The sequence below is a fragment of the Entelurus aequoreus genome, linkage group LG20 (genome assembly GCF_033978785.1).
Source record: "Entelurus aequoreus isolate RoL-2023_Sb linkage group LG20, RoL_Eaeq_v1.1, whole genome shotgun sequence".
In the NCBI taxonomy this organism is placed as follows: Eukaryota; Metazoa; Chordata; class Actinopteri; order Syngnathiformes; family Syngnathidae; genus Entelurus; species Entelurus aequoreus.
Window position 1 is genome coordinate 31349278 of NC_084750.1, and position 12493 is coordinate 31361770.

General features: G+C 36.9%; 1 protein-coding gene across 2 annotated transcripts in view; it reads left to right on the forward strand.

The window, feature by feature from the left end:
• nbn (nibrin) overlaps positions 1-12493 on the forward strand; it is a 69185-nt gene that overhangs the window by 34487 nt on the left and 22205 nt on the right. For both annotated transcript variants that reach the window (XM_062029972.1, XM_062029971.1), the window contains exon 14: positions 10807-10944. In XM_062029972.1, coding sequence (XP_061885956.1) covers positions 10807-10944 — 138 coding nt within the window. The remainder of the gene's footprint in view (positions 1-10806; positions 10945-12493) is intronic.

The following is a 12493-nucleotide window of genomic DNA, read 5'->3' on the forward strand; positions in this document are numbered from 1 at the left end:
TTGCACATAAGAATCCATTAGTTTACAAAAGTAGCGACAAAAAAAGCTTTTTTTTTTCATTTAACGAACAAATTCAATTCCAAGTATTTTCAATATGATCAATAAAACTGATAAAACAGATCAGATCAGTTAAATTAATTTTCTAATTTTTGAACTTTATCATTTAGGTATAAATCAAGACTACATTTAAAATGATTTGTATAACGTGTCTTAATACTGCAATATGAATATTTATTGGACCAATACTGTAGAATAGCTGTCAGTGAGTCACTCAGTGCGCACTAAATTAGTCCGTTTTCTCAAATATTTTGGCTCTAAATAAGCCTCTTACAATCCATGGTAACACCACTTTTTGTGGAATTTTGCCTATCATTCACAATCCTTATGAAAAACATGACACCGGATTATTTTTGTTTTATGCATTCTAGCTTGTAAATAAAAGTCAGTTTACAGCAGAGCCAATGGGAGCTCCTCTGTTTTGCTCATAAAATCCAATAAATAACCATTTAAAAACTGCCAACAATAAACCATTTACATTTCTTGATTGGAATATTAACGAAGTATTACTTATATTGTTATTATAAGCGCTAACACAAACAAACTTTACGGCGGTGCCGTGATCACTACCGTGTGTCCCAGGAGTCAGCATCCTAATGACAGCAGACGTCATTAATGTAAGTGATGTTTTATTATGTTTGTTGGCTCTCATGAAGTCTGCATATATACTTACATAATGTATATCAAACCTCAATTTAGATGTTTTTTAAGGGCTTTATAGATGGAATTGCCTGGCTCCCATGGGCTCTATTGTAAGCAAACTTTTAAAACATTTAATATTTATAATCCCCCCCAAAAAAACATAACATCCATCGTAATGTCTCTTATAATGATTGTGAACGATAGGCAACATTCCCAAAGAAGTGCAGTTCCCCATTAATCCGATCGTGTTCGGTTTTTGAAAAGTCGGAATAACACACCTGGATTATGCGATTGGAAACCAGATCTTTCGAGGGGTGTGTGCAGACACAAAGGACCCTTCGTATCGTGCATGCGCCAGTCTCAATGCACGGAATACAACCCGGAAGGAGATACCATTCAATAAAAACAGCAATAATTGTAATGACTGTTTATTTGCTTCAAATTAAAAGAGCAGAAGATTTTTGAAGTGCATCAATGGTAGAAAAAAATAAACAGATTTATTTAAGAAGGTAGCTAAGGAAATGTAAAATGCCGGCTTAATTCGGACTCCTGAACAAAATACGAATGAAATGTAATATAATAGATATGATAGATATAAAAAAAAGCAGGTATATTAAAGGCGAATAATAAAGTGTACACAAACCTCTTTATGCTGCATTTGTGCAAGCCAACTGATTAACTTTCCGCTCATTGGGCAAGATAGCCTAGAACAATAGCAACCTTCCTCTGGATATCAGTCAGAGCACTTTTTTTTTCTTTTGGATATACAACTCCTATTAATCCCCAGAGCCTTTTAAATGAACTTTGAGACATTCAGAAATTTTGTTTCCGTGATTTTCGTCCAAAAATTCCTTAGAAAAAATGCTTCCGACGCCTTTCTTTGCACCCGACCTGATACATTCTTGGTAGTAGCGTCATGTCAGTAGCACAATCCAAGATCATTTCTTGATGCTGTCTGCTATTTAACATCAGTTTAGCCATTAGAGACGTAATATTTTTAATCTCTGCCAATACTACAGCTAACATCAGTTAAAACAAGTTGTAAGGACCCGCAAATCCTAATGTCAACCGGAAAAATAATTCAGTTATTTGAGCTAAAATTAAATAATAAGCGACCACCAGTGTACGGGACGCGTATGACCAATAGTCGCATTTGAGAGTGTGCATGGACACTTGAACTTCACTATTTGAGTAATCAGACTCATTTAGTGCATGGAAACGTAGTGACTGTTGCATTATAAACAAAACTGAACAGTTGTGTACTAAATAATGTATTATATAGTTGCAGATCTTTTTTATTTTTAGTTCGAGTTCATCAATTGGTCATTGTAATTTAGTCCTAAAGTACCAATACAGTGGAAAAACAAGTGGCCTCCATATTGAAGCTTTTATCATATATATCTGATTTATGACACCTAAAGACTTTCAAAGTTTGCGAATAAATAGATATGATCAAAATAGTATCAATCCTACAGAGATTCCTGAGCCATTTATAGAGATAATTGGGAAGCCAGTCATGTGACGTAGCAGGAGTAACCATGGATCCCTTCCCTATCAACATCAATGCTAATCAAGCAGACTTTGTGGCACCAACACTTACTTTGGGAAAAATTGTGATCCAGGACCTTATATTTTTGAGCCCAAAATCAAAGAGGATGAGCAATAAGTTTTACAAACCGACTGCTACCCGTTAACTGCAGCTTTATTGAAACATGTGTGTCCGCAGCATTGTTCGTCGCAAACTAACCATTTTAAACCATACTAAAACAAACACTTACTGTAATATTTCCACTTTCGCTGGGATGCCGACCGACGGGACGCTCACATAATTTTGTTTACATTAAGAATCAATTGCAATCCTCTCGAAGGGTTAAAAATGTTTTCCTAGTGCAGGAAGCGTCTTTTCGGGTCTTTTTCGCCATCTCCCAGTATCGTGAAAGTCAACCAGCCTGTCGTACCATGGCAAATTTATGTTTAGCAAGTTTAAGACCAAGCAGAAGCAGCCGCCGGCTCAGTGTGTCAACAATAGCAGCGTAAGCTAGCATTAGCTCACTGCTATCAATGTGCCACTAAAATAGTCTGTCTGCATTGGCGCTTATAATAACAAAATCACTTGGTTAATATACAGGTCACAACATGAAAATGGAGTATTGTTGGCACTTTCTGGATGCTTTTAACGGGGACGGCGTGGCGAAGTTGGTAGAGTGGCTGTGCCAGCAATCGGAGGCTTGCTGGTTACTGGGGTTCAATCCCCACCTTATACCATCCTAGTCACGTCCGTTGTGTCCTTGGGCAAGTACCTTCACCCCTGCTCCTGATGGGTGCTGGTTAGCGCCTTGCATGGCAGCTCCCGCCATCAGTGTGTGTGTGTGAATGGGTGAATGTGGAAATACTGTCAAAGCGCTTTTGAGTACCTTGAATGTAGAAAAGCGCTATACAAGTATAAACCATTTATTTATTATCATTTTAGAGAGAGTATAATGAGTGCAACTGAGGACCCTCGATCTGTTGACTCAATTGTTAGCTATTTATTTATGATTTTGAATGCATAAAAAAAGGCAAGCATATGTGTTCTTGTCTTACATAAGGATTAGAGTTGGGGAAAATAATCAATTTTTAGATTATCACAATTCGGACATGGTCGATTATAAGATCTATTAGTAACTGTCGATAATCGATTTATTTATTGTAAATAATGTAATGCAGACCGTTTCTAAATTTTGGCTGACTGCAGCGAGCCACCCCACCTCACTTAGAGATCTGACCAGCTCCTTTATTGTAGGGCACTTTTGTTCTAGTTTTGCATACATTTAATATAACATAATGAATGTGATGGGAATGAATGTTTCTTATTACAAATGCACTGTTTTTAAATGTTGGAAGTGATAAACGCTTATTCAGTGAAACAAAAAGAAATGTAAAACTGCATCAATATACATAAATTATTCATATACTGTATCAATAATTGATTTTTAATTGAATCGTAGCTCCTGAATTGTTATCGTAATCGAATTGTGAAGTGTTCAAAGATTCCCACCTCTAATAAGGATTGTGAATAATAAATAGCACATCTCTTTCTAATTTTTGTATATTTCCAATATGACTGATCTGATAACATGGTCAGAGTGCAAAAGCGTTACTCTAGTAACATCAGTCTCGGGAAAATAATTGAAGGTATTCGAAGCCAAATATTTAAAATGGCTGACTGAATTTATGGAATTTTGTGATGTCTAAACTGTGTTTTCACATACTTTGTGGATTGTAAATACAATTATTAGATACAATGAAATACAGTTAAGCATATAAAGTCAGCTTGTTTTTCCACTCTACTGGTACTGTAAAGGGGAATTGCACTTTTTAAATTTTTTTTTATTATTTACAACCCCTATGTAAGATAAGAAGACATGTTCTATTTCATATCAGGTCAGAACGCCACCATATGGTTCACTCTCTCCGAGGGTGAGCTGTTTTAGGAGACAAATGTAGCAAATTAATTGCATAAACACCTTCGCCCTGCGGACGCAATGAGAGCCTATATATACACTTTTGCAGTCGCCTCTTCCATAACTTTTTCTCCTCCTGGAGCACGTGAGTATGGTTTTCAGATTGAGACATGATTATGTAAAACTATCGATACCGATACTTCTATGCCTTCTTCCTTTAGGAGCAGCTTTTTGCTGCAAGTAAGGAAGAGTGAGCGGATCGTCAGATCATTTTTGGATGTATACTCATCAGGCCTTAGCTTTGGCAGCCAGTCTGGTGTGCACCGATTCTTTGTTGCTGTTTTATTTGGAGGGCCTCCTTCAGGATGTGGTTTCAGGAGATCCAAGTGATGTGACGGCTGAGATTCTTCGCACAGCAGAGATGTTGCTGCATGGAACTAGTGCGCATGTTCAGGCCCTTGGTCAGTCAGTGGCCTCAGTGGACCAGACGCACGGCCAAGTCTGGCTATCCCAGTCCAATTTGTCTGACTAGGACTACATTATTGCCCTTGGGGGTTCAACCTAGTGGTGCCAGGAGAGGTTTTTGGTCCACTTTATGAGACAGCCTTGGAGAAGTGTCGAAAGGCGACGGAGGGGACGCGCTCTGTGAGGAATGTACTAGCCTCACATTTGCGCTGGGGTCATGGGTCCTTTCCGGCTGTCTCTACTGCCTCCAGGGCACCGCAACTTGCCACCCGAGGGCCCCAGTCAGGGGTAGCCAGGCTCGCCAGCGTTCCTTTCACAATGAGAGCCGCAGCGATCCGCTGGCGGCTTTTTCCGTCACTGACTGTTATCAACCTGCAGCTTCACCCTTCACTCCTTAGCACCTTGCTCACAGGGTCCAGTGTACTCGCTACCCTGGGGCACTGAATACAATTGAGTCAGTTTCAAAGAAAAATCGAGGACTCCGTCCTATCTTTTCTAATTTAAATTTTTTTTTTTCTGTCTTGTCCAGCTACTCAGGCAAATCATATTCTTGATGTAAATGCCCATATTTGCTGTGCAGACTTACTTTACAAAAGAGAAGGGATACTTCTCGTGTTGCCTTATTTGTATTTGACTTTATTAAATGGATTTATGTTAATGTTTTACGCAGCCAGACCGGAGCAGGAGGGGATAGAAAGAGAAAAAAAGGAAGACACAGAGGTAAATCCAGATTCCTAATTTTAAAAAATCGATTAAAAAATAATAATAAAAAAAATCTGTTTTTAAAAAGACATTTTTAGGCCATCTCCACGCAATCAGAAGGAGCTGTTCTAACCGGCAACTTATATTAAAAACTTTTTTTTTAAAATATAATTTGTCTTTATAATTTATACATCCGCAGCCAAGAGTAGCTTTTGGAATCTGTAACATGTTTTGAAAAAGTTTCATTATAATTATTATATCAAATAATACATTTGCATGGCAGATTCCGCCATCAGCATTCAACATTTGTGTTGTTCTTTAATGTGCAATGACAATATAAGTCTATTCTTTTACTTATTATTTTTGCGAGAATTGGTTTGAATCGAGAATCGATTCTGAATCGAATCGTCACTTTAGGAATCGTAATCAGATTGAATCATTAGGTGTCTAAAGATTCACACCCCTTTTGACCGCTATTTATATGCTAGGAATGTGAAACTTACAACTCATGATTTGATTCTGAATTGATTCCCGATTCAAATTCTTGAAATGTATTATTTGATATACCAATTAGAATATAACCTTCTTAAAATGAAAACTTTTCAAAACATGTCACAGATTCCAAAAGCTACTCTTGGCTGCTGACGTATAAATTATAAAAACAAATTATATTAAAAACAAATATTTTTTTAAATTAGGAATTTTTATAGATTATTTTCAGCACCCTTAATAACTACAGTATACCGAAGTTTGCCTCCTTTTAGTGATACTAAATTAATAGTAAATATTAAATGTAGTATAGCAGTATATGATAGTAACTATTAATTTAATACCGAAATAAGGTGCTTATATTTACTTAGTTTTTTCCCACAGAAGCAACCAACACAAGCTATGTTTCATTTACCCTTAGAAAATTCGCAAAACCTAAATATCGCAATAAAAAATTGGTAATGGAAACACCCATATTTCGAAAAACCTCTCAAATATTGCAAAAACATTTACACCCCCCCATGAGGTGGTTTTTGAACCGTTTCAATATTGAAGTTTTTCGCAAAAGCATGATAGAAACACTTTTTTCACATTTAGAAGGCACCTAAACACTGAATAGACGGTGTGGGAGAAACCCACATGCACAAGTGTCAAGGGGGCCGTAAGGAAGTTGCCTTTGAGCGATCACCTACTGCATTTGTTTTCTTTTGACATCACGGAGCAGTGACTGCAATATCTTCCTCAAAGTGGGATGACATTTTAAGAGAATTACGGCTCATGACGCAAAACACCCTTAATGGAAACACCTACATGTCGCAAATGTACTTTATCGAAATTTTGGAAATGCATCTTTTATTTTGCGAGTGATTCGTTTCCCCCACAGAAGCAACCAAAAGTGACCAGTTTATTTTTAACCATTTAACAAGAAAAGGTCCATCATCCCAAACAGGCCTTGTCTTCATCCTTACCTTGCCATCTGCAAAAAACAAAACAAAACAAATCAGCATTGTGGTGTGTCTACATCCATTTCCTTTTAAATTGTGCCATATTTTGTGTGCAAATTTGACAGAGAGGGAGAACAAGAAGAAACATGTTGCTTCAACAGAGCAACAGGTGACCAACTTTCTGCATTCAAAGGGTGTGGACGTCAACATCGTCAATGCATGTGTGCCAACCTCTGGAAAAAATAACGCCACATACTGAATGTCATCTGACAGCATTTTTATGTCTTTTGACAGCATGTGACAAAATGAAATAAAACACACGACTTAAGAAAGCAGGGGAAAATCAAGAAGTCTATACAAGTCTATAGTTGTTAAAGTCGTTTAGGAAGTGGAAAACTATGAGAGATGATATCATCTCGGACTTCAAGAAAATAAAACTTACGAAGACTTAATGCAGCTGAAGTAATCGACAATCGACTTTAACAACATGGACACAATATCAAGCAAAAAAAATTGTACATTGATCATCACCAATAAGTTATTGCTTATTGCATATCAATATATTTGTTTTGAATTGCTCAACTCCGTCAACATTTTTACTCCAGGATTTCATCCTTAATGTCCATATGTTTTGTCTCTGTAAGGTCTGTCTTATCTTTAATTTACTATTTATTATTAACTATATTCCTATTTTATTCATCTTACTATATTTTACCTTTTTAATCTATTTTATCATTTTTATTTACTGAATAAGCTATAATTATTTTTTTCCGTTTACTGCCGTCTGCTTATTGATACCCTTTCTTATTCTCTTTTTTCCATCCATCTTCTTTCGCTTATACGAAGTCGGGTCACGGGAGTAGCAGCCTAAGCAGAGAAGTCCAGACTTCTCTCCTCCCAGTTACTTTGTCCAGCTCTTCCTCTGGGATCCCGAGGCGTTCCAAGGCCAGCTATCTCTAAAGGGACAGCCCCTCTACCTGACAGAGGAAACTCACTTCGGCCGCTTTTACCCGTCATCTTGTCTTTTTGGTCATAACCCAAAGATCATGACCCTAGGTGAGGATAAGAATTCCTCCACTTGGGGCAGGATCTCCTCCCCAACCCGGAGATGGCAATCCACCCTTTTCCGGGCGAGAACCATGGACTTGAACTTTGAGGTGTGGATTTTTACCCCAGTCGCTTCACACTGTGTACCGATCCAGTGAGAGCTGAAGATCCTGGTCAGATGTAGCCAGCAGGACCACATCGTCGCAAAAATCAAAGATTCTTTCAAACTCTCTTTCACTATGCCTCAAAGGCCTTAAAAACCAAAACTCCAGACAGCCCAAAGAAAACTGATGAGGCTGCCTCAACCTTCCATCTAAGGCTCACCTCTCCGCCAACCATTTTCTTAGCGTAGGGTGGCTCTTGGTAGCCGACAAAGTACAACTTCTCGCAATGGGCCTGGTGTACAGGATTCTCATATTCTTGTCTAGATACTTCTAAAACATAACAGATGTTCACCACTACACCAGATGTAGTTCTACAAATCACGTTTAACCTAGATTTGTCTCCAAAAAAGGCTCAAATTAATTTGCCTGCTATACTACCAAAAAGTGGAACTCCCTACCGATAGCTGTAAAGGAGTGTAAGACCCTTATTTCCTTCAAAGCCGCTTAGCTGGGAATAGACAAATCAATCAATATATCCACCATCTATTTGTAGTTTTGTCTAAAATTGTACTGCAGTATTTTTATAATAACGTGTAATTATTCTAACATATTTTATTTATACATATATATATATATATATATATATATATATATATATATATATATATATATATATATATATATATATATATATATATATATATATATATATATATATACACACAGTGGGGCAAAAAAGTATTTAGTCAGCCACCCATTGATTGTCAATGGGTGGCTGACTAAATACTTTTTTGCCCCACTGTATATATATATATATATATATAATTATGTTCAACTTAAGTTAGTTGTTCCTTAATTGTCAAACTCTGTCACTTCCTCACTTGAAATTCTTTGTTATTCTTAAAATGTATTTTTGATCGGATAGCTGTTATTGTTTTTGAATAAAAATGGAAATATAAATAATCATTGAAGTGTCAATATATATATATTTTAAAAAAAAACTGTACACGCTATGTTTTGGGTAACATTTTTAACTGACATACAAATGTAAAAATATACTGAACAATAAAACCTTTTTTAAATATGCAGAGGAAAAAACAGGTTAGCTCCTGTATAGGAAAAGTTGAAAACCAAAAAGTGTACCCTCACTAATAACCACAGTATAATGCAGGGGTGGGCAATTAATTTTTACCGGGGGCCGCATGAGCAACCCGAGCACTGCTGGAGGGCCACATCGACAATATTTCAATTACATTTTGCTCAATATTATTTTTGATATATACCGTAAGATAAATAATACTAATTATAATAATTAATAATAATAGTAATACTTCAACATAGTGTGTGTAACAGCATTCCATGACTAATATAAATAAATTAACATTAATAATAAATGACAGTAAAATAAGCACACGTATGACTGAGGAGTCATAGTGTAACTTTGTGTGGTGTTTGAGTTGTCCGACTTTTTGTGTGGCCAGTGGTATGCGTGTTGGTGACAGATGACAAGTTGGTTTTGGCCTGGTTTGTACGGCAGAAAATGACTAGTTTTTCGAGATAGAAGTGTTTTACTCATGTTTTTGGTGTGGTTATGTCCGAATATAAACAGTTTGGCTCAATAAAGTGATCGATATAATTCCTGTCCTCGAAGCATCTCGATAGACGTTACAATAATTGAACGGTGTTCAATTGAACGGTGTTGACGAACACCGTTAGGGCCGCTTGTTGTCACTGACACTCAAAGTTGCATTGCAAAATTACATAGAATAAATATGTTTATTTTGTTTAGAATTCAGATGGGATTTGATTTGGTGCGCGGCATATATTTGCTGTGCGCAGCGGACGCTTGAGCAGTGCGCAATTGCGCAGGCACATACCTTAGATGAAACGTTGCTTGGCAGTCCATGTCTTGTTGAAAACACGGCATTCGTCATCAACTTTTCTCTTTTTAGCGTCTCGGGTGTAAACCGTGCATCACTTGTCGCTGCATGTGCACCTTCACTCGCAGGTTACACACTGACACACACCCATAAATAATACTTTTCAAAATAAAAGCAGCACAGTTGTATTGCGCGCACGACATAGATGTTTTTTCAACTTTATTTTGTAATTTGTGATTGCAGCTGTTCACATTCACTCACAATCACGCACATGCATATGTCCACACGGAAGTAATACAAATAACGATTTTCAAAACAAAAGCAGCACCGTTGTATTGCACACTCGACATAGATACTTTTTTAAATTTATTTTGTAATTTATAATTGGCCTCACGCGGGCCGGACAGGGACGCACAAAGGGCCGGATGCGGCCCGCGGGCCGGACAGGGACGCACAAAGGGCCGGATGCGGCCCGCGGGCCGCAGAATGCCCAGGTCTGATATAATGAGTAGCCAGGACAGTGTAGTGTACTGTTACTACTATCATCACAAGTTCATCACAAGTTTTGTATTTGCCATCATTGGTGCCCCTTTCTAATTACATTATTTAAAACACACATTTTTCTATAGCAATATTCATATTGGTTACAAGTTTTGTGCAACAAGTATTTTTCAATGTATCTTTCCAACTTTAGGGGCTTTCCACTTGCTCCTATGTTAAATGCTATTTTTACCTCCTGAGGGTACAAGCTAACTGAGCTTCTCATTATTAGCACATGATATAAACTCGAACATATGCGTTTTGGCCTTCAGGAGCCATACAAATGTCTAACTAATGATTTGTGTTAAGGGTGCAAACTTCCAAGTGTTAAAAATCGACAGTAGTATTTTGCTTGTCTTCCTTTCTGTGTCCAAAGATTGTGATGAGTCCTCACAGCTGGAACAATCTAATTTGGTGTTGTTTGTGTTCAAGCTCATGCATCGGTTGACTTCTCTCTTTTTATGATACGCCAGTTAATGTGTTTGTGTTGCAGGAAAACAAGCTGGATGAAGACCACCCTAAAAACCTGATTTTGGTGGAGTTTAGATCCCTGACGGTGAAAGTGCCCAAAACTAAACCACAGCAGCTGCAGTCCAACGGCTTTGCAAAGAATTTCAAATGTTTCCGCAAGGTCAGCACCTAATTCAAAAGCCACCAGTACAGCAGTGTACGTGTGTTTTTAAAGTATTTGATTATGTAGGCCAGGGGTATAAGGTGGGCCTCTTTGGTACATTTTCTTAATTAATGACCCAAAAATCCATCCAATGTTGGTCAATATATGCTAAGCTATCCGAGCAAAACATCAACCTTGCTTTGTGTTATAGGTGACGAGGCAAATCAGTGTAATATCTAATTGTAAATCTCCATAATACATATATTTCAGGGTTTCTCCTGGATTTCCATTATATATATATATTTGGCGGTGGAGGCGTGGCAATGGGTGTGGTTAATATGACATCATATATGACGTCATGAAAATTTTGATTTGCAATGATGGATATATTTTCTTTAAAAAGGCTAAACACATGTTTTATGTATTTTCAATAACTAATATGTGCTATTAGTTAATACAGTTTGTCATATATTATCGGAATCACACAAGGAATTTGATTTAGTAGATTGTGATCTCTTTGTTATTTCTCAATGTTATTTCAATTGTTGTTGCTTATTGTAAATGGTAATTCAGGCTACACTGTATTCTGCCCTCCCTGGATGTTGGAATTTAGTTTGCCAAATATGTAAACAGTCCTTTGAATTAGAGATGAAAAAATAACTTATTATTATTATTGTTGATATTATCCACAATAAAGTCACTGTAAAACTAACTATGCTAAGGAAAGTACATCATGTATATACACATTATATGAAGTGCACATACAGTACATGTAGGAATTGCGATAAATTAATTAAGTTAATAATATTGTTTGAAATAAACTGAAAAAAAAAGCAATGCTATTATGCAGGATGAAGGTGACTCTCACGCTGCCATCTTTATGCTAACATATAATAGACTTGCTCATTGGCAAGCTAAACCAAAGTAGCATGGCAAATCACAGGGCACATACAGTATACCCCAGGAGTGTCAAACTAATTTTAGCTCAGGGGCTGCATGGAGGATAGTCTATTCCCTGCATGGGCTGGACTGGTAAAATCATGGCATAATAACTTTAAAAAATTACAACTTCAGATTGTTTTCTTTGTTTTACTTGACCAACAATAGAACAAGCACACTCTGAACATGTACATATTACAAATGATATGCAGAAACACTTGAAGTTTGTTAAAAATTCTGAGGTGCAGTTTCAAAAACACCATGAAGAACACAATGAACTTCGACTTTGTCTCAGTGTATTTACAAAGACATTAAACTTTAAGCACTTCCTTCCGTTCTGCATTCTCATCTTGGCGGTTCACCATTAAAGATGTGTTTGGAAAAGCAACAACAAACAAACACCATATACGAAATCAAGGTAGCATAACTACAAACTTAACATGGTAGATTTAATCATACAATAAATTAGAACAAACAACACATGTAGAAACACATATTTTACAACTTAGTTCAGTGCGCATCGCGCTGTTTGGTCTGTTTTCGATCTTTTTTCATATATAAGGCGCACAGGATTAGAGGCCGCTTTAAAGGAGTCATATAATTTTTTTAAATCAAAATGTTGCATAAA